We start from the raw sequence: 24,769 nt of genomic DNA on the forward strand, positions 1-24,769 counted from the left end.
AGATAGGGAGTAATTTTTGGGGAAAAGTATAGAGAATAATGGAATATTCATACTGCAGAAGAAAGCCATTAGGATAATTTATAAGATTATTATTTATATATTAGATTTAGCAATCTTCGTTTTTAAAAATAGACGAATGTAGACTATGAGGAGAACCAGGTGAGTCATCTCCATAATACAAGATTTAGAGGTTTTGTTTACCCACATCACAGACTTAGCCTGCTGGAGAGTGGCCCGTTTTATATGGGAATGAAAATATTTAGTTCAATCCCATCTCACATAAGAGAAATTGATGGCTTGAAGGAGTTCAAAAAAACACTTAGGGAATTCCTCATTCCATTGTGTCCGTACAGGTTAGCAGACATCATTGTTGAATAATGTTTGATTGATGTATGTTATGTGGGATCTGTTTTGTTGAAATAGGAGGGATGGTAGATATTAGATTAAACTTTGACGTGTCATATACTGCGGGATTGTTGCTCCCTTAATGCAGTTTAATAACTGTGATGAACAAGAAAAGTAAAGTAAAGTTAAGTAAAGACTTAGCTACCTTCTCTGATACCCTCTACCTTCGCCGCTCTACTCTTTTTCACCCTAACACACAAATATGTATAAAAAGTTAAAAACGTTACCAGGCTTTCAAGCCTCGATCACACTAAAATTCTCAACCAAGTTGTCAACAAAATTGCGGCAATTTATTGTCAATTTCTTAAAAAAAAACACAGCAACATTTTGCCGTCATCAACGTACGGAAATTCTTGTTTAAGTTACAACAAAATTTCTGTTTCCACTCAGTGTAGGAAACATTCAACATAAAAGTAGCTTTAGTTTTGTTCTAAACAAGTACTCTTAGTAGCTTTTAAAGTAGGTACTATGTGCTCGCACTACCTATTGAATTTGTTTCAAGCATCCAATAGCTCAACAAACCCAGAAATATTTTAAAGGAGAGTTGTAAGAATGTAGTAAATATTTTATAAAAACAATATAAAAATCTTGAAGTACCCTTTATTTTTTGAAAACTTTAGAAATAGTTCAACAGACCCTAACTTAGGTCATTTTCGAAATGATGTTTGACCTTGATTAGGTCAAGTTGAAAATTTTTATACATATTTTATCACATTTTTAGGCTGATAAAGCTCCTCTTCAAGAGTGGAATGCATTCCTCAATATTCCAAGAAAAGTAAGTATTTTTCAAATATTCACAAGTAACACAGTGTCTGAACTACAACAAAGTTAAATATTTTACATTCAAATTATTTGGGATTATCAAAAATCCTTATTTCAAATCATAGTTTCCAAAATTTCTAATAAGACAGCTTTCATGCCCTTTCCAGAATTTCAGTTGAAAATCTACATTACAACCTTTTATAGTCACGCTTTCAAATACATCATAACTCAATCACGTTCCTCACTGTGAAATCACATAACGCTTTTAATGGTTGACTTGTGTAGGATACGTCAGCACAGTGTCTCTAAATAGCAGTCGATAGTGGCATCACGTTCTAGATCTAAAAGGCACTGGATTGTAAATTCGAGAATCGAGAGCGCATTTACAAAAGGAAGCCATGTTGTTTTTCTAGGAATAGCGTCCTTGCCTGCTCGCCATAACATTAGTGAAATTTAGATCTGGTTTGTGAATTAGTTGTAAGTTACGCGGTTTTAACAGTGTGAATGCAGTTTTTTTAGCTTTGCTTTCGAGTGTGTGACGGTTGTAGTCCTATAATTCGTTGATTATTGATTAATTACGGAAATGGGACCTGCTCGAGGTCGTGGAAGGGGCCGTGGTAATAGAATGCCACCCCCGCCTCCTCTCATGGCTCGTAACAACATGATGCCGCCCCTCAGATCTCCACCCCTCATGCCTCCAAGGATGCGACATCCGCCACCTCCAGGAATGAGAGGACCGCCCTTTGCTCCTCCACATCCACCTCATCCTCCTAGACGTCCGCCTCCTCCCGGGTTTAGAGGAATACCTCCTAGACCTCCTAGGTTGCCTCCAGGTCCTCTTCCTCCACCTTCAGCTAGAAGATTTCCTCCCAGACCCATGTTTCCTGGCCCCCATGGACCCCCACTATTACCTCTACCTCCTGGTCCCCCCATGATGGATGGACCTCATGCTCGTTTGAGAAGACCCCCAGGACCCCCTGGCGGACCTCCGTTCATGCCTTTCGGACCAATGGACCCGATGATGAAAAAATGGAACGTCAATAATCAAATGAACTCACAACCAGCAACCAAGGTAAGTAATAAATCAACTTGACTACCATAGAACAAAACCAACAAAATATATTATTTTTATGTTGTATATTGTGAGCTTTAAGCTCACAGGTAACAGGCTAATATCTACGACTTTGAATATTTCCTGAGTTTTGAAGTGTAGGCTAGGCTAATCTGTTAACCTTCAGGTAGCAGTCGCAGTGAAAAACCAACTGAATCTGCTACCAGGGCAGCAGAATTATGCAAATATGTTCTGGTAAGCTTTTGGGGTGTTTAAAATAATGATTGATGTTATAAAAATAACTTTATCGTTACCGGTACATAAGTCACTCAAATAAGAAAGGGTCATGTGCAAACACTGAACACCTTAACCTAACCTCAAACATACATCTTTGTTAAAACTCTTTCCTACTGAAAGCAAGTTAGGTACTCAAGCTAAGTTTACATTTGATTTTTTCAACAAAACATTGTCCACAAAAAAGTTGTCAACTTTTTGTAGAGCACAAGTTCCTGTAGTTTTCAAATCTAGGGAAACAAAGTGGAAAACTGGTTGCCAAACCAAATTAACTCCGAGAACATAGTGCGCATGCGATAGTAGAGAGGAGTGTTTTTCTTGGAAACTTTCTCAGTCTTGAAACATTTTGTTGAAAACAAGGATTTCTAAAAAAAAAATGTTGTGCTTTTACATAAATTGGCACCAAATTCCTTGAAACCCAGTTGACAACTTTGGTGAGATCGCGACTTTGAAGCTGAATTTACATACTAAGTGTTTTCAATTAAGTTTTTGGCAAATTGTTGCTAATTTCTAATGAATCACAGCATCATTCTATCGTCAAATTGTGGAAAACTTCAACAAAATTTATGTTTTCTACTCAGTGTCTGTATGGATCAAAGAAAGTTGTCAACAAAACGTTGCATGTTTTAAGTACACGTGGCCCGAGAGTTTTTGAAGTTGGTTGATTTTAGTATTGATTTTTTTATAGAAAACAAGTTGCTGTTCTCAAAATTACTCCAAAAAAGTGGGAAACTTGTTTAACAGTTTAATTAGGCATTAATGTTGAAAATATCAAACAACGAAGACACAATAATTAAGATTGTGGCTGCCTATGCTATAGCCAGCATTTGTAACAAAATTATCAGAAGATATTGCGTGAGATTCTCCTTAAAATGAGGCAGAAGCAAGGCAGAGAGTCGTCAACGCCGTTCTCCTATATTTCTCTGCTGCTATTATAAAGTGGACCTAAATGTAGTCGATCATGGTGAGACCCTAGTGAAATACCAGCGATAGGTACATATTATAAAGTCGCAGTGGCATGATAGCTGATCTTCGAGAAGATGTATCTGGTGATGTATCCGAGAAGGTATCTGTTGATTGATGCAACAGCAGTATCCTATACTATTAAACGAGCAAATTCTGTTTAGATGTTTGTATTTCACCGGGTCTCGAAAACGGCTCCAACGATTCTCACGAATTCAGAACATAGTAGGCTTATAATATAAAGATTCGATTACACTTGGTATCATCCCTGGAAAAATCGCTGAAGGACATTAAAAGTATTATTCATCCTTGGAAGAACAGCTGATAATAATTATTTCGTCGTCTGATTGTGATGGAAGTGAGTGAGCGAGTTCATGTGTGTGGGACTGTGTCAAAATTATGACTCAGCTGTTGTACTTTTGTAATCATTCAATCAGGTACTTAGTGCCGGTTGCAAAAAAGCCTGGTTATTTCCAATCCTGATTAATTCCAGTAGATCCATCTTTTTGAAATGGTCTTCTCTGATTTGGTTCATCAGGATTAAAATTTAACCGGCTTTTGTGCAACCGGGCCTTTGTGAGGGAAATTTTTGCATTCCTCTGGGAATTAATCTCAATTTACTGTAATTTCTTCTTTCGCAATACAGTTTTTATCCTTTTGTACTCCAGAGCGAAGCTCGATCCCCGATATTCTTTCTAAATTGCGGAAATTTGTTGAAAATTTCTCAAAAAGCACAGCACCCTTTGGCATCAACTTGTGGAAATAATCAACACAATTTTTGTTTCCCACTAAGTAACGGTGAAGATTAAAGAAAGTTGTTAACAAAATGTTGAAAACTTGTTGCGATTAAAACGAGCTGCATTTTTTGGGAGGTATTGCTTTCCTGTAATGTTGTATCAAACATTCAAGAACAGCAACTTGTTTTCTACAAAGGAATCGACAACTGCTTCGTATAAAACTATTTGTGAACAACATTCTGTGTCAACTTGACATTCTGTTGACAACTTGGGTGTTAGGCTCAACTCACACTCACGCAACTCAGGCCGAGAGGAGACTCGACTCTATATAGTCGAGAGAGCATGTGTTTCCAAATGGTGACACTCAGACCAGTGTCCGTGACGTCACCATTTGAAAACACATGCTCTCGACTAGAGTCGAGTCTCTTCTTGACCTGAGTTGCGTAAGTGTGAGTTGAGTCTAACAATACTTGACTTGTTCACTTGTGGCCATACCTATGACCACGCCATGAAAAGAAACTGATTTTTACTTTCCTTGCTCTATTACCATAGGTAAGGAAAGTATTGCTTTCCAAAAAATTTAAGGTACCCTAATTTCATGTTTTCTATACGTTTCATTACTTTCCTTGCCCAATTACCGTAGGTAAGGAAAGTATTGCTTTCCAAAAACTTAAGGTACCCTAATTTCATGTTTCTATACGTTTCAAGGTCCCCTGAGTCCAAAAACATGATTTTTGGGTGTTGGTCTGTGTGTGTGTGTGTGTGTTTGTGAACACGATAACTCCTTTCCTAATTAATCGATTGACTTGAAATTTTAAACTTAAGGTCCTTATACCATGAGGATCCGACAATAAGAAATTCAATAAAATTCAATTCAAAATGGCGGAAAAAATGGCGAATAATGGCTAAAAAACCATGTTTTTCACGGTTTTCTCGAAAACTGCTTTAACGATTCTCTTCAAATTTATACCATGGATAGCTATTTATAAGCCCTATCAACTGACATGAGTCTCATTTCTGGAAAAATTGCAGGAGCTCCGTAATATTCTTGAGAAAAATGGCGGATAATCACTAAAAACCCATGTTTTTCACGATTTTCTTAAAAATGACTTGACCGATTTTCATTATTATTAATACTACTGACTGAAGCCGCGTTTATACCTGAGTTGTAAACTGAGTTATGGCAATTTCTTGAAAAAGAATACTCAGCAACTTTTTGTCGTCAACTTTTAGAAATCCTTGTTTTCAACTAGATTTTTGTTTCACACTCGATATGGAAAACACTGAGATAGTTGCCAACAAAATGTTTGCCCTCTACAAATCCTCGCCGACCACGCCCTCTGGGCAATAAATTGTCAACTTCTGTAGCTCTACATTTGGGAACAGCAGCTTATTTTGTACAAGAAAATTGGCAACTTTTTTATTGACAACTTTAGTTGCTCTACATTTGAGAACAGCAACTTGTTTTGTACAAATGAATCGATAACTTCTTCATACAACAACGGACAACATTTTGTTGACAACTTTAATTGCTCTACATTTGAGAACAGCAACTTGTTTTGTACAAATGAATCGACAACTTCTTCATACAACAACGGACAACATTTGTCCGTGGACAACATTTTGTTGACAACTTTGGTGTAAACGCAGCTCAAGATGACTTGGATTCAATAGACCTTCGTACCACTGAAAATTTGTGCTATGAATGTATAAAAGCATAGTATTGTTGTAAATATAAATGAAAATAGAATTCTAAAGCTGCGTTCACACCAAAGTTATTAACAAAATGTTGATAACTTAATTCTTATAGATTCTATTAGATTGAACGGAACTTGACAATCACATAATGTTCATCATGTGTATGATAAGTTATTTTCAATCTAATAGAATCTATAAGTATCAAGTTATTAACATTTTGTTAAAATAACTTTGGTGTAAACGCAGCGTTAGTACCCTTTTTAAAATTATTTAGTCACAACATGTAAATAATACTTTAAAAAGAGCATGTAAATAATAATAATACATACAATAATAATAATAATACATGTAAATAATACTAAAAAGAGCACATAGATTTCTATTTTCATTTATAGGCCTATTCAAGAGTAGCCCTAAAGAAGAACAGACTATTGTTGTACACTATGAATATCTTATTCAAAAAGTTCGTTTCCTTCAAAATAAATACTTGAAAGTATTGAGTAATGTATGAAACCACGAGTATGAGTAATTACGTACCACAGAAAGTTTGTGTATTTCATGAATAATTTATTCGTTATTGAAAATATAGGACCTTATTCCATAGAAGATGTAAACTGATCTAATAGGAAGTAAAATGTTTTATGAAGGCTGGGAAATTATGTATTGTACGAGGGCTATTTTTTTTCAACTTCCGATGTGGTATAAAAAAGAAACTAGTGAGAGTAATTGAATGAGTTTATTATCAAAAGTTATTTACATTATTAGTTACTTCTTAACATAGTCACCATTCAGATTGAGGCATTTTTCATACCTGGGAACAAGCTTCTTAATACCTTGTTCATAGAATTTAGCCGCCAGTGATTTGAGATGGTTTTTCACAGCATCTTGCAGCGCATCGTCTTGTCGGAAGCTCTGCCCTCCTAGCATTTTCTTCAGTTCCGGGAAAAGGTGATAGTCGCTTGGTGCTAAGTCTGGGCTATACGCCGGATGGTCAAAAACGTCCCATTTAAACCCGTTAAGAAGACGCTTCATCACAGCAGCACTGTGAGGACGGGCGTTGTCATGAATGAGCACCACTCCCGATGTGAACATTCCTCTCCTTTTGTTCTGCACAGTTCCTCTCCAATCACGCACTGCACTGTCACTCATAAAGCTTTCACCATATACTCGTTTCATTCTATGGTGAATTTCGGCTGTGGATAACCCTTCAGCTTGCAAAAAACGAATTACACTTCACAACTCACACTTGGCGGGAGATTCTATCATATTGGCCATATTTATGTGTCGCTAGATGAACTGGTAATGACGACAGATGGCCGAAAACGAGTGAGGTTATAGTGTGAGATGTGACTAGTCAGCTGCGGCGCATTGTTGGCCAATGCCGCTCGCATTGCCATCTAGCGGCACGATCGGAAGTTGAAAAAAAATAGCCCTCGTATGACCAAATTAAAGATCAAATTGTTCAAGTATTTTGATACAGCTACTTATAAGTTATCACTAGCACCTTGCTATTATCTTATTCCAGACACGACTAGTTTCTAGTATTTATCCCATTCTGAGACACTGTTTTGACACATGTGAATGGGGTAAATACCCGAAACTTACTGACTTAATCGAAGCCTCTTCTACCTTGCGGTGTAGAGTTCACGAGATATTCCCATCCATTACGATCCTGCGCCAAACGGCCAATCACTCTCCAATCACCTCCACTAGACTCCAAATTTCTCCGGAGGTCATCAGGCAATCTTTTTCTTTGTCTTCCAGCTCGCCTTCTTCCCTCCGCCTTACATTCCCATATCTGTGTTGGTAGCAAATACCGGAAGCTAGTGAAATAAAATAATATAAGGATGCTAATGATTCTTTATATTTTATTATCAAATATCACTGTGTAATAGAGTGTCTTTAGCAATTTTGTTGAAAGAATTCTCGTAGATTGCAGAAAACACCAAATTTTATGAACTGCATACACCTAACATGCTCTGATCATGATGAATTAAGGCTGTGCAAAGGCTAAAAATAAACCTTCTACTCGTGATATTTTTCAAAGTTTTCGATTTTTCGAATCTTTGGAAATAATATATGTTCCCGAGATTTATATAAATTATCCAGTACCAGCAAAAGCAGAGAACTGTGGGAGCTCCTGAGAGAGCCGGTAAGAAATTGGTATTATTATTATTATTCCAGGAACCACAAAAAGGGTTATATATCTTACAAATCTTGCTCTAACGACTGCAGCCAAGCAGGGCAACACGTTACTGAAAAAAATAACGTTACATAAAAAAATGTTTCATCAAGCTATCAAAATGAAAAAGTTTACTCAGGAAAAAATTTCTTTTCTGATCATTACTTTTTGAGATATGAGCGCCTAAAGATTACATTTTTGGGACAGAATATTTCAAATTTGGTAAGAGATAAATCCATGAGATTTGGAGGATAGATCCTTCTTGGTATTGTTGATCTAGTAAAACAAAAATTTTCTGAAAATATAAATTTTTAAGATAGTTATTCAGTTTACTAGAAATAACCAAAAATAACTTTCAGTTTAGTTATTTTTGGTAAATTGAATAACTTTTTCAAAAATTGATATTTTCAGAAAATGTTTGTTTTACTAGATCAAGAATACCCTGAATACCCATCCTCTGAATCTCATGGTTTTATATCTTACCGAATTTGAAATTTTCTGTCCCGAAAATTCTAACTTCAGGCGCTCATATCTCAAAAAGGTAATGATCGAAAAAATGTTTTCCTGAGAAAACTTTTTCATTTTGATAGCTTGATGATATACAAATCGAAAAACTTTGAAAAATATCGAGTAGAAAGTTTATTTTTAGCCATTGCACAGCCTTAATCAGAGGGTTTTAAGACGTCGAAAACAATTATACTAGCTATGAGTTATTGATTCAGTTTGAAATAATTTTTGATTAATAATAGTTGTCCAATAGTTACAAATATAAGTTTTTGTATGTGCCGTTCCAGTAGTTGTTGAAAAATTCCTGACTCTTGAAAAGGGAAAATTAATCCATGTTATATTCATGACTGAAAAACGTTTAGAACGTTTTAGAAAAGTCATTTGAGTATAAATACAAACAAGGGACAAGATAATAGGGGTATTCACAATGTTGGAGTTAGCTGGCCAAGTCGAGCTATTCGCTAACTCCAGCTATTAGCTAAGTCTGTGTTAACTGAATGCTATAGTGGTACGTTAGGAAAAAATTAACAGACGAGATAGCAGATAGCGCAGGTTTGAGTCCGCTAACTCTAGCTATCACTGTTGAAACGGATGCCATATGTTTATAATCTTACTTTTTCAAACTAACTTTAAGTTATTGAATGAAAAAGACTAAGAAATCGACTTAGAAAGACCGGTTTCGGTTATTACACCATTGTCAATCTCTGATAAACTCAGAGATGTAATAACCCGTGTAATAACCGAAACCGGTCTTTCTAAGTATCAATAAATCTGGTTTTTTGACAATTTCTTAGTCTTTTTCATTCATTATGAATAATTACCACAATATCAACTTCTTCTCAACTACACAATAACTTTTAAGTTACACAAATTATCCGCTTGGATCGCTACTGCAGTTAGCTAATAGCAGATGGTTTTAGATGGGGCGTACACAATCCAGAGTTATCAAATAGCACTTTAGCTGGCTAAAACAACATTGTGAATACCCCTAATGTAATTTGCGTAATTTCAGGTTCAATGAATATCTTATTCATAAAGTTTGTTTATTTAAAAATGCATACTTGGAAGGATTGAGTAATGTATGAAAGCATAGTATTGTTGCTCCCTATAAATATCTTATTCAAAAAGTTCGTTTCCGTCAAAATACTTAGTAATGTATGAAAGATTGAATGAAAAAGACTAAGAAATTGTCAAAAAACCACTGATTTATTGATATTTAGAAAGACCGGTTTCGGTTATTACACCATTGTCAATCTCTGATAATCTTGAGTTTATCAGAGATTGACAATGGTGTAATAACCGAAACCGGTCTTTCTAAATATCAATAAATCAGTGGTTTTTTGACAATTTCTTAGTCTTTTTTCATTCAATATGAATAATTACCACAATATCAACTTCTCAACTACACAAAAAATGTATGAAAGCATAGTATTGTTGTACATTAGTATTAAGAGCTTAGTTTTAAGAAGGACTTTCAATATGCGAAGTTTGTTTTGAAAGTGTTATTCATTTATGTTGAAAAATGAGTTCACATGTTGTGCTTAGCATAGTGACGTAGGTGGCTTTGATGAGAGCGGATTCTGAAATATCATTCTTGGTATTGGTCCCGACAGAAATTAAGAAAAGCGAAAAATCCTTGGATCACTGAGGATATTTTAATCTTGATAGAGCAAAGAAAAAAGGCGTACAACTCGAAGACTGCCGAGGGGCGGAAGAAGTTTCTTGCGTTGAAAAATGAGGTGACGAAGAGATCGAGGAAAGCAAAGGAGCTGTGGATGGAGAAGCAGAAGGAGAAGGAAGGTGGAGAGAAGAAGACCGAAGGAGAGAATGTGACAGCCAATGGATCATCCACGTAAGTTGAACTTTATTATTTCAATAATTCATTAAGGACAAATTTATCATTTATCCTTCAAAACCCCCCTAAAAACGTTATTAAGATTTCACAAGTTCCAGTTGGATACTATTCAATACATATTTCCATAGAGAAACAATAGCATAAGTAGATATCCCATGGTATAGGGCGTTTATGTCGCAACTTTTACTGTTATCTCAAGCTGATAGTCCACGTAGTTCTTTCCTGTGAAGCTTTATGACTCTGGTAGTCTCTCATAATACAATATTTCCATTAATAAATAAATCCTTAGTTTAAATAACGAAATTAACGTTTTGGTAGAGAGTTAGTGGGGAGGATATTTTCAATATTCTTTCCGAAGAATGGACATTGATATGTCCAAAGCTCCGCCAATTTATGTAGATGCATAACAATATGATTATTATCTATAGTTATTATATTACAAATTGCTTTTTCATATCATATACAGTTCAATAATTATTTTCTTAGTCTATATTATGTAAATTCATCTATAATTTTGCTGTATTGTAAGCTATTGATATAAGTGTATAAGCCAGTATATATTGTAATCTACATAAATAAAGTACTCAATCAATCAATCAATATTGTGCCGTTCATACACTCTTACCCGGTCAAAACAGTAATAATCGACAGTAATCGGCTTGAGATAACAGTAAAAGTTGCGACATAAACGCCCTTCACCATGGGTTTCTACTCACGCTATTGTTTCTCTATGATATTACATCTTCATTCATGAAGAACGAATTTATCTTTCAAAAACTGGATTCTCTCAGGATTTTTCAAGTTTACTGAAACTCCTACATGAATATAAATTGGTATGCAGAGTGACTCATATGTATGGGAACCCTTCAATAAGTAGGAGACTGTTGTAGATATAATACTGTAACTTTCAGGATAAGTTATTGGTCAAATAGTCTACCTTCTGACGTACAAATGAATTTCAACCCCTCATAAGGTTGTTACTTACGGGTTGTAACTCGAATACTTTAAATATAAACACCCATTGTGTGGTACATCATTTTGAATGCCTTTTGAACCAAGAAAGATGACATCAATTAAAATGTTCTATGATACTTGTATCCAAAATGGCGGCTGATTGAACTTTATCAATTATTTATTTAAAAACTAAAACTTCAATCAGCCACCATTTTGGATACAAGTATCATAGAACCTTTTTTATTGATGTCATCTTTATTGTTTTGGAAAGGCCTTAAAAATGATGTACCACACAATGGGTGTTTACATTTAAAATATTGAAATTCAGTTGTACGTCAAAAGGTAGAGTCAAAGGAGTATTTGACCAATAACTTATCCTGAAAGTTACAGTATTATATCTACGACAGTCTCCAATTTATTGAAGGGTTCCCATACATATGACTTACTCTGTATATTACATAATATTGATTCATGAAGAACGAATTTAGCTTTCAAAAACTGAATTTTCTCAGGATTTTTCAAGTTTACTGAAATTCTTCCATGAATAAAAATTAGTATACAATGTTTTCTAAAAGTTTCAATACGTTTCTCCACTGTGTGAGATTCCCCTCAACTTATAAAGTCAGCATTGATTAACATTGGTTTGCTATCCTTGTCTGTCATTAGACAAAGCAGATAGCTCTATCCTTTTCCAACTCCACACCGTTGCTAAATGTTTGGCCTCTATATGAACTACCATCACAATATTGTAAAAATGTGTTAATAAATATCGTGAAATAGTTATTTTTCCTACAGTTACCTTGAAAAGTGACCATTCCTGCACTGATTACAGAACGCAAAGAATCACTTTTCCGCTCTAGTGCGCAAAATATTACTTTGCGTACTCTTGATACTTTGCGTATTATCTTGCAGCCATCCCAATCAGCTGTTGACATTGTTGGCGTGTATTTTGAATGCAAATTTGTTCTATCTATATTTTTTCTGATTTAAAATAAATAAAAATGAGAACTCATTAAATTATACATTTTGAATATTATTAATTATTCATTATTTCATATAATATATTTTCATTCATAAATTGATTGGTTGAAAAATTATTTAGAAATGAAGATTTACTGAAAATTATTCAAATTTCCAAATTAATCGGATTTATTTAATTTTTGATTTGAATAAATTATCTATTATTAATTTCAATTGGATTATCAATTTAAAATAAATTAAAGTTGTTATTAATAACAAAATTATACAGATAAACTTTTGATGGATTTCAGCCATCATTTTACCCATAATCAACCACTTTTCATATTCAATGGTAACTGTAGGAAAAATTTAATGTAAAATACGTGCGCAAAGTTCCTCTGCTGTACTCAAGAAACCATTCCGCCCTCGCCTACGGCTCGTGCGTAAACGTTTCTTTCGGTGTAGCAAACTGACACTTTGCGCACTAGTTGCACAAATATTTTTTCTGGAAGAATAAAAAATATATTTGAGAGAATCGATCATTATTAACAAGAATAAACAATTAATTTCAGATCCGAATTAATTGCAGTTGCTAAATCGTTTGTAAATTATTCAACTATTGTGACAGATAATTAATGAGTTTGGCTTTTGTCTTTATGAAATGTGCTGCTGTTCTGTTTTTATTTGTGTCATTACAAATTCTAATTGGTATTTTTGTCCATGTTCGTGCAGATGCATACTAAGTAAGGTATCATGTAAATTGCCAGTTATTTTATAGTCGACCTTTTTATAAGAAAGTTGAACAGTTTATGATTATTTATTATATCTTTTACTAACTTTTATTATAACTTTGTCCAATGACAGACAAGAATAGCAAACCAATGTTAAACAGTTGCTGACTGACTTCTATAGTAGATAAGTGTCATTCTTGTTTCCCCGGTGAATCTGATCCAATAAAAAATATAAATTCTTAAATATTAATATAAACATGAATATAAATTCTTAATAATAATAATGCTGATGATTCATTCCATCCCAAATATATTTTGTTTGTCAAGAAAGTAGGCCTATATTTTTCTATAATTAAAAATAAATGAGATTTTTTTCAAAATTGAGATCAAATATTTTGGTACGGTTGTTTATTTACCGTGATAAACCAATGGCTAGGCCCGCCGCAAAGTAGACCCACGAAAAGCAAACCACGCCGTGGGATGTTTTTTAAACCATTCTAGGCTTCTCCAGACATCTGTGTAATGATAATAATACATGCAATGAATAATCCACTTGTCAGCTGATTGATTATGAATAATTCTATAGCAATGGTTTACAAAACATCCCATGGCGTGGGTAGCTTTTCGTGGATTAGCGTGGGTCTACTTTGTGGCGGGCCTTATTTCACAAAATCAATGAGGAGCCTGAAGACGTTTCTAATTAGTGTTTAATCGCGGTTAAATTTAATAGACGTACGACGGTACTTGTTTATATTCTATTGAACAATTCTCGTTATCACTCAATTTTCTATCAAGCCATTGGCTGTTTTCACGAGGGGCTGAGTGTAAACAGTCCCAATAGAACTAATAGGAATTATATTTTTACTGTACCGGTCACTGACTGATTGGTTTGTGTGAATCCGCCTTGAGCCAATCGGAGGAAATTGTCACGAAAAAGTCGTTATGTGTGAACCCGACCGTTATTGCTGTCATTTTTAAAACGAGATTGATATTTTTAGAATGTATTTGGAGATCTAAATCATTCCCGTTTTTCCGGTATGCAATCCACAAGTTGACATGTTTTGATGCGAACAAACAAACACAACTCTACTCTCTCTTATTATATAGACTAGACTCAATTGTCGATCTGTTAAATTGAAATTTCATTTTGTTTTGCAGCGAGAAGACAGACAATGGGACGGAAGCTGCCGTGAAAGAAGAGGGAAAAGACGGTGACGTCACTACTGATGGTACTGATATCAGTAATGTTGAACCGATAGTCAAAGTAGAAATACCTGCCTAAAGGCAGTTACTCTCACACATGAGTCCCCCTAGCATCCTAATATTGATGTTTTCCCAAATCATTAGGCTTTTGTAACTATAATCATTATCGGTGTTATCCAATAACTGACCTAAACTTCCTACTGTAATAGTTAATTGAATGGATGTTGTTAAATTTTGAAACTTGTAGATTAGGGGGAGTGCCCCTGCAGCACTGTTGAGTCACAGGGATATTTCGATTAATAATAAGGGGTGCTGCAGGGGTGGCTAGTTGCTACTCTCTTGCATTTCACTTAATGATATCAATGTAATGTGTGTTATTAAATGTCAATGTACACGTTTTATAGTTATTGTGGAATTAGTCGAATTTTTATTAATGTTTCAACGCAAGGTTGCCAGATTAACCCAGACATTGTGTCAAATATCTTGACTCAGAAAAATTACAAAATTTAACTGAGTAAAAGTTTGAAAATTTCTGAATTTATTAAACTCAAAAGTGCAAATATTTGAGAATTTATAATGACAAATCCAAATCTCACTCTACATTGTTTCAGTGAAAATGTATCAGGACTTATTAATTATTTTAAGTGTAATTAATTGTTTCAGAATTATTAAATTTGTTCAACTCAGTTGATCTTCATCAAATTGAATTTAGTATAATAATCATTTTAATATTTGTATACTTGGAAAGTCTTATGAGGAATATTGTTCTGTCACTTTGTTTTACTGAAAGAATAATTGTTTTTGTTAATTTACTAATGCACAACTAACAGTCATGAAAGGCTAGAGTTGTTTTAGCTAAAACCTTAGTTTTATACTGTTGAAGAGAACAGTAGTCGATATTTGTTTTATTCAATTCAATGAGAAAATATTGTTCATAACATTAATTTGTTTTCGAGGAAATTTCAATGAGTTTGAGAGCTTATTTAATTCTAAAATACATTTTACATAGTTTTGTATAATCTTGAACGCTACCATTGTACCAACTGATATTTCTAAGTTCTATTATACTTTCCAAATCAAATTTGACAAATAATAGTTGTATTTTTTCAATTTCGAATACAGTAGTCAATGGTAAAAATATGCTAAAATACAAGGCCTTGTACTATATTTGGTGAAAATATCATTTCAACCACAATTGTGTGGTTGGATTTTGCCTCCACTTTCTAGAGTGGAATGTGTTCTATAATATGACCAATCTCACTCATATCTCTGGAAAACATCCTATCTGATATCCAATATCATTGTGATACGCTGTTTTTTATCTTGAATAATTTTTCAAGAATGAGAAAACTCCAATTCATACTTTATAACCTTGATTGGAAGTTAGAAATGTATTTGAAATACTTTCCATACTTAATACAAGATACTTATTACGATAACAATTAATAGAGACACAAAAATCATGTACAGCAATTTCTATGTATACTCCTTGTTCCTAATTAAGTTAAAATTTAGTAAACCTCTGGAATATCTGGCAACCCTTTTTTATCGATTAACATTTTGATCAGTTTCTATCGATCAGTGATTGATTATTATTTCATTCAGATACCACCACTGACAATCATGTTCACAAAGTCTTGTTCATGATTAAAAAAATATATCAGTAATATATTTACTATTTATCTAGACAGATGTTTGTAGTTGTATTCGATCTTGTTCTTTGACAGAACTCTAAGATTATTTAACAGTATTTGTACTATAGTTTTTACATTTGCTATAAAATATAGCACGAAAAGTGAGTGGTTGATGTATTTATTCTTCTTGATCCTTTCAAATTCTCTTCTGCGCACAAATTTTTGTGTTCGATTATAAAGTTATACAGAACACTATCGTACAATACCTAAGTCAATAATATTGAGTTTTTTAGAATGATACAACTGAAAACCAGCTGAAATACCAATCTCCACAGTTCTTGAACAAAAAATAATTCTGCACAAAAAAATCGTAACTTCAATGTTAATTTAGTAAATTCAAATTATTCAATTTCAATCTAAAATGAATACTTGTTGAATACTTCTTGAACAAAAAAATCTGCACAAATAAATCATAACTTCAATGTTAATTTAGTAAATTCAGAGTATTCAATTTCAATCTAAAATGTATACTTGTTGAACAATAAAAAATCTGCACAAATAAATCGTAACTTCAATGTTAACTTAGTAAATTCAAAGTATTCAATTTCAATCTAAAATGAATACTTGTTGAATACTTCTTGAACAAAAAAATCTGCACAAATAAATCATAACTTCAATGTTAATTTAGTAAATTCAAAGTATTCAATTTCAATCTAAAACGAATACTTGTTATTTCTACTTTTGACTAATTATTAGTTCAATTTTTTGATTAATCACTCAAAAAGAAACTGAATTTATCATATTGGACATATCAATAGTCCTCTTTCATCTAAGGCTGGGCAAAGGCTAAAAATAAACTTTCTACTCGTGATATTTTTCAAAGTTTTTCGATGTGTATATCATCAAGCTATCAAAATGGAAACGTTTTCTCAGGAAAAAAAATTCTTTTCTGATCATTACTATTTAAGATATGAGCGCCTAAAGTTTAAATTTTTGGGACAGAACATTTCAAATTCGGTAAAAGATAAATCCATGAGATTCAGAGGATAGATTCTTCATGGTATTGATAATCTAGTAAAACAAACATTTTCTGAAATATCAATTTTTGAAAAAGTTATTCAATTTACCAAAAATAACTCAACTAAAAGTTATTTTTGGTCATTTTTACTTTCCTTGCCCTATTACCATAGGTAAGGAAAGTATTGCTTTCCAAAAAAATTTAAGGTACCCTAATTTCATTTTTTCTAAACGTTTCATTACTTTCCTTGCCCTATTACCATAGGTAAGGAAAGTATTGCTTTCCGAAAAAAATTAAGGTACCCAAATTTCCATACGTTTCAAGGTCCCCTGAGTCCAAAAAAGTGGTTTTGGTCTGTATGTGTGTGTATGAGTGAATGTGCGTCTGTGTACATGATATCTCATCTCCCAATTAACGGAATGACTTAAAATTTGGAACTTAAGGTCCTTACACTATAAGGATCCGACACGAACATTTTCGATCAAATGCAATTCAAGATGGCGAAAATGTTGTCAAAAACAGGGTTTTTCGCGATTTTCTCGAAAACGGCTCCAACGATTTTGATCAAATTCATACCTAGAAAAGTCATTGATAAGCTCTATCAACTGCCACAAGTCTCATATCTGTAAAAATTTCAGGAGCACTGCACCATCTATGCAAAGTATGGTTTTAGATTCCCAATATTATCAGGCTTCAGATACAATTTAAACAAAAAATTTCGAGTGGAAAAGATTGAGCATGGGAATATCTTCAATTAATGTCCAGTAACATTTTCACCTAAAATTGAAAATAAGCTCGAAATTTGAGAAAATAAGATTAGTCATTTATTGCAAACTGTTGGCAACTGTTGATTCTATTAAATCATTCACTATGAAGAGATAGCAGATCTCGTGTATATCTAGCGTTATTGTCCTGTCACCAGCTGGCTCAGATCTTAGAAAAGTAGACTTGAGATGCGCGGGAACACTAGCGTCAGTTGATAAATTTTCATAACGGCAAGGAAAGTTGTGTGAGTGCACCACACCAGATTTTTAGTAAATTGGATAACTATCTTAAAAATTGATATTTTCAGAAAATTTTTGTTTTACTAGATCAACAATACCATGAAGAATCCATCCTCTAAATCTCATGAGTTTATATCTTGCCGAATCTGAAATGTTCTGTCCCAAAAATTCAAACTTCAGGCGCTCATATCTCAAAAAGAAATGTTCGGAAAAAAGTGTTTTCCTGAGAAAACTTTTTCATTTTGATAGCTTGATGATATACAAATCGAAAAACTTTGAAAAATATCACGAGTAGAAAGTTTATTTTTAGCCTTTGCACAGCCGTAATATGAAGTTTTCTACGGAGCATTTGGTTCAAATAAATTTATCTGTAACGCTAGACTTGAAGTTGAAACAATATGGCAAAACGATTTATTGACATTGATGAATATGAATATCCAACATTGATTCAAACGAATGCAAAGTCAAATGAACTGTTTCACTAGCTATTCAAATATAATATTGTACTCCAGTTTAAGATCACAAATATTGGGATTAATATTCTGACACAAATATATTTTATTATGAGAAAATATCGATCTGCATAAACTGAAAACTAAGAAACTATGAAAAATCTCCAAAAATCATGTTTGACTTGAATTTTGATTGAAACTTATTCAAGTTCATTAACAACTTTGTTGTTAATTATTACAAAACGTTACAAAATTACATTTTGTAATTGAAACAAAATTACATTTTGTAATCATTACAAAACGTTGTTGAAATCCCTTGAAAGACAGACGTTTTCTGATTTGATTCAGGAGTCAATTTTTCTCTTAATATTTAATAATTTGATTTTCAGCTGAAAAGATTGGTTTCTATATTATTAGTCTGATTGAAATAATTTTCAAAATGGAAGATATTTCCCACCATATATTACTGTATCAGTTTTAATAATCTTCAAATTAGTTACTGAAAAGTCAATAATTTTAGTCTTCCCTTCAATCTGAAAATCCAAACTAAAAATTTTCACTTTTATGGAAACGTAACTATCTACAGAAAGGAGTAGTAGTTTAAATTCTTGTAATTTGTTTGTATCTAACCTTATATTTGACTCAACTATATATGGATTTAAAAATGAATAAGGCTCGGTTTTAACGGAGAAATATCAGCTGTTCGTTTAAACCCCAAATGGAACACATTAATGATAAATGCCAACATATCTACCAGTGTAAACCTGGTTTAGCGTTAAACGTGGGTAGTGCACATGGCCCTAAATCTATTATCAATACCTTGTATTATCATTATATGGCATAAAACCATTTGAAGTTGTCAAAACCCCTATATCTTGAAAAATCTAGAAACAAGTTTCGGTTGTTACACAGTTATCAAACTCAAGTAATTTAAATTAAAAATGGATAAGAATAACAATGTGCAAAGAAAAACAGATATAGCACTGGAAACCTGAATTTATATTTTTTAAGCTTATTAAAAACCTGAATTTAAATGTTGAAACCTTGAAGCTTACATATTTGGGACAATTTCTATCTAAATTTGGGAAAGGAACAGTTTTGGGCTTTGAGCCTGTTGTTCCTCTCCCAATCATTCATAGTTGAGAATTATATTGTATCTATCATTTTAACTTTATTTTTGCGAAGTGGAAAAATGTATTGTTATTTGTTAGAATAATTGATTTCAGAATATTGTCGTCTATAAAAATTGAAAATGAATTGATGCTTGTGCAAACAGCGATCATGTTTAATTTAATTCATTGACAATAACTGCTATGTACACTCTGTTCCATCAATTTGTCTGATTAATGTTGATTAAATTGTAATTTCACATGTGATATAATAATTATTGTTCACAATTTAAGTGAAAGTTTGCGCTTTTTGTACACTGAAATTATTGAAAATTGAGCGTTATTTGTTGGGCAGTCACTGCATTAATGCATCAAATGCTCTCAGTCAAGCCTGACAATGAAATTTGGCATTTCAAATAACGGCTTTCATGAGACATTTGAAATAAGGAGATTTTTCCGCAGCCCGCCATCAATCTCAAATCTCTATCTCTGTTACTCTCCAACAAACCAGTAAGTATTCACTCTTACCTGTTCAATTCTATGGAAATATTTCTCTCCTAAGATTCTCTGTGGACAGGGTATTGTCTACCAAGCTCATTCACTTACTATTATTTGCTGATCAAGAAATCACACATTCTATTTTTATGAAACAAAATTAAATTGAAATTAATTTATATTCATATCTTTATCGAATTTATTGAACACTCCTCTACATATAATTTTTGAAGAATTTAATTCAAAGAATTAAAAGAAAAGACTTAAATTATAATTTGACTACAAGTGAATATCTTGAAGTATTTACCTCTTGACTAAGTAGCAAAAAACTTCAAACATGTAAAAGCATTCTACATTTTATTTCTCTGTACTTGTAAACTTCAAACATGTAAAAGCATTCTCCATTTTATTTCTCTGTACTTGAAACTGAATTTCATTTATGTAGTTAGTATCCAGTGTAAGATTTCAGCATGCTGTGTCTTATTATTTGCAGTTCTGTTAAGGTTTGGTGTTAATTATAATATTGTGATGAAATTTTCACAAATTACCTTTCTCTTTGAAAGGAGGTATCAATGTATAGTTGTTTCAAAATGAGTTACGTCAATTTATTGTGAAACAGGGCTTAAAGTTAACAAATTATCTTCAAATTTACTTGATTATAATATTCATTAATACATTTTCAATGACCTCGTTTAGCTGCACCATAGAGAAACAATAGCAAAAGTAGATATCCCATGGTATAGGGCGTTTATGTCGCAACTTTTACTGTTATCTCAAGCTGATAGTCCACGTAGTTCTTTCCTGTGAAGCTTTATGACGCTGGTAGTCTCTCATATTGTGCCGTTCATACACTCTTACCCGGTCAAAACAGTAAAAATCGACAGTAATCAGCTTGAGATAACAGTAAAAGTTGCGACATAAACGCCCTATACCATGGGATATCTACTTACGCTATTGCTTCTCTATGTAATAATCTATAGTGAGGTCCACGTTATGACAGTGGATAAAGATAGAAGAATAGCGATGCCGATTTTCTGCATTAATTAATCATATTTCTACACTGTCAAAAACATAAATTAAACATTATAACTTTAAAATTCAATTATTTTGTAAAAATGTTGTTTTGAAATATGTAGTTGTGATATTGATATGATTGATTTAGTTTTCATTGCTATTGTATAATTTGCATGCTAGTTTTAAAAATACTGCTTACATACATTCAGTTGGAACTTGAATTGATTTATCAAACTTCATATAATATAATTATCAGTTTTTATTAATGAAAAATAAACTGTTTTTTGGGGAATTTATTATCAACAACTACTGAGGCACATGCAACTTTGGTTATAGAAAAATAGTTTCGAAACAGATTTTAACAAGGTTTATGTTCATTGTTGAATAGTATAATATCTCTATCTCAGATACTTCATAGAAACACACAACACAGCAAAGTTTTGGTTCTACGAAAATGGTTTTTATTTTACAAAATGTCTTAGGCTGAACTCACACTCATGCAACTCAGGTCGAGAAGAGACTCAACTCTAGCACTACCTCTGTTTACGGAGTAGTGACTCTAGTCGAGAGCATGTGTTTTCAAGTGGTGACGTCGCGGAGACTAGAATCGACTGGTCTAACTTTCTCCACTGCCATTATATCTTGAACCTCACTATAGAATACATTCTGGTACACCCTGTATTCTAGGTACATTCATTATAAGCTGTGTACTCGTTTAACTAAAATTCAACAATAAAAAATAACTGTCAAAATTTAAAATTCTTTGTTTTCGTTATTTTTAGTGAAAATGGAATAAATTTTAGAAAAGTGAAACCATAACCCTATTTGGGACTTTTAAAATGTTATCTTAATTTGGGAGAAAGATGGTACAAGGAGTATCCTTAGTTTTTCTCTTCCAATCAGTGCTACTTTGTAAAAATTATAAATAAATAAAAATGAATACTTGAACATTGGTCAAGGTAATACTGTTTTAATTATTATTATCATTATAAAAAATCTATCAATCCAAATGATAATACTTGAGATGTTTTGATCACTCAATATAAATTAAAAGTTATAGTCTTCAGTTTATTTGTGAACCAAGTTATAACTTTAAAACTCAATTATTTTGTAAAAATGCATTAAATGATTTTGTTTTGAAATATGTAGTTGTGATATTGACGTGATTGATTTAGTTTTCATTGCTATTGTATAATTTGCATGCTAGTTTTAAAAATACTGCTTACATACATTCAGTTGGAACTTGAATTGATTTATCAAACTTCATATAATATAATCTATCAGTTTTTATTAATGAAAAATAAATTGTTTTTTGGGGAATTTATTATCAACAACTACTGAGGCACATGCAACTTTGGTTACCGAAAAATAGTTTCGAAACAGATTTTGACAAGGTCTATGTTCAATCTTGAATAGTATAATACCTCTATCTCAAATACTTCATAGAAACACACAAAACAACAAAGTTTTGGTTCTACGAAAATGGTTTTTATTTTACAAAATGTCTTAGGCTGAACTCACACTCACGCAACTCAGGTCGAGAAGAGACTCAACTCTAGCACTACCTCTGTTTACGGAGGTAGTGACTCTAGTCGAGAGCATGTGTTTTCAAGTGGTGACGTCGCGGAGACTAGAATCGACTGGTCTGAGTGTCTCCATTTGAAAACACAATGCCCTCGACTAGAGTCGAGTCTCTTCTCGACCTGAGTCGCCTAAGTGTGAGTTGAGCCTAACTGTGTAGTAGTAGCCTTTAGGTACGTTTCCCCTTTTGTTCAAAAATATATAATATTTGTTCTGAATATAGATATACCTATAACATATAAGTTGAAGCTGACATTATTTTCAAAATGTTTATAATTGAAAATTATTATTCATCCAATATGTTAATTCTGTCCTACAATGTGATATGTATCTATTTTTTATGTTCAAAGTTTTTGGTTTAGATTCCAGTACAGACTCGGGCTCTCGGCTTCCAGTACAGACTATGGTAATAGTACTAGTAGTTCTATGAACAGTACACCTCACGCAGTTTTCTCATCCACAAGTATCTGTTGTCACCTGTTCTAGTTCAATCACAATTCACAGTTTAATCATAATTTACTCTTCAAAACCATGGCTTACTTTAGATAATAGGCTGTCTATCTATCTATAGTAGGCTATGTCAAAACTGTTATTTGTTTTCTCCAAGATCAAAAACTCACTCATGTTAATAAACTCAGTTCACGTTTGAATTTGTATCCCATATGATGATTTATCCAGTTTTGTGATAATCTTTCCATCTGATAAAAATATTTCTCAACTATTTAAATTTTTTTTTCAATCAAAAATATTATAATTTCTTCAGCATTATTTAGTTCATTTAATCACTTTTTATTCTATTCTCAATCACCTATTAAATTTGTTTTTCAAATGTGAGAATATTGATACTGATGGGCACGCGTCATAAAAAATATTTAAACCCTTTAACTTATAGAAATAGCCACGGCCAGACATTTGTGTAATGCATGCTACGAATAATCCACTTGTCAGCTATCTTTAAAAAAGATGATATATATATATAATATAGTGATATCAGAGTATGGAAGAATTCCTTTTCTTTTCATCTTCTTCTTCTGCTTCAATCGTCCGATTGGTTGGCAGCTTTCCATGTTTGTCTGTCCAGAGCCAGCTGTTTTAGTTGGGTATAGCTCTGGACCCCAAGATCCCGGGTTATCCGCTTCAATATTGTAGCCGGGGTCTTCACGAGCCCGTTGTCCACTGATTGCACCTTCCAGTATTGTTAGCGTGAATTCGCTGTGTCTTATAATATGTCCTATCCAGAATGCCGTCTGTCCCTAAGAGATTTCAATAGAGTTTTTTGTGTCTCTTCAGCCCTTTGAAATACTTCTTCATTTGTTATTCTCTCGTCCATTTATTTTCAGCATTCGCCTCCAACACCATACTTCAAATGCATTAATTGCCTTTTCTTCCGCCTTACCGATAGTCCACGTCTCTGAGCCATATAGTGCAATACTCTACTTTAATACAAAAGTACTATGGGTCAAAACAAAGAGAAAATGTAGAATATTTTTTCATATTATTATTATTATTATTATTATTATTTTATCATTTTATATTCATAATATTATTTCTTTTCATATTATCCTTAAAATGCAAAATTTCAAAAATCCTTTTGTATACATCGACGCGCAGTTGAAAAAGGAATATTCCTGCCAAAACTCATCGAATTCTATCAATGCGTTTGGCCGTAATCGCGTTACATACAGACAGACAAAAGCAAATCGAGTTGAAACATAGACCTCACTACGTTCGGTCAATAAAATATGCTTCATGTAACCGCTCCTGAGGTCATAAGACGCATTACCTTTGTCACAATATTCAATAAATGTCATAGACACATTATACAATAATTGAAAAGATATTAGGCTATTCTAAAAACATTTAAAAAAAGGGTTAAACATGCATATAGTATCACTAGCCGTCAGGCTCGCTTCGCTCGCCATATCCGTCTAGCCAGGGAGCTCCGCCCCCTGGACCCCCGACTGGATCGTCCAAGAATGAGATCAGCAGGCTCGCTTCGCTCGCCTGCAATTTTCATTTGAACATTTTTATCTTATGTTAGGACAATCCAGTCGGGGGTCCAGACTGAACGTCTGGCTAAACAGATATGGCGAGCGAAGCGAGCCTGACGGCTAGTAATATAATATTCCCAGGATTGAAGTAGCAGTGCCCAATCAATTT

General features: G+C 33.2%; 1 protein-coding gene across 1 annotated transcript in view; it reads left to right on the top strand.

The window, feature by feature from the left end:
- The first annotated feature begins 1,552 nt into the window (after window positions 1-1,552).
- LOC111060292 (nuclear fragile X mental retardation-interacting protein 1) overlaps window positions 1,553-24,769 on the top strand; it is a 35,888-nt gene continuing 12,671 nt past the window's right edge. The window contains exon 1 of the mRNA XM_039422615.1: window positions 1,553-2,239. Coding sequence (XP_039278549.1) covers window positions 1,751-2,239 — 489 coding nt within the window. The 5' untranslated portion in view covers window positions 1,553-1,750. The remainder of the gene's footprint in view (window positions 2,240-24,769) is intronic.

This window comes from Nilaparvata lugens, chromosome 3 (genome assembly GCF_014356525.2).
Source record: "Nilaparvata lugens isolate BPH chromosome 3, ASM1435652v1, whole genome shotgun sequence".
Lineage (NCBI taxonomy): Eukaryota > Metazoa > Arthropoda > Insecta > Hemiptera > Delphacidae > Nilaparvata > Nilaparvata lugens.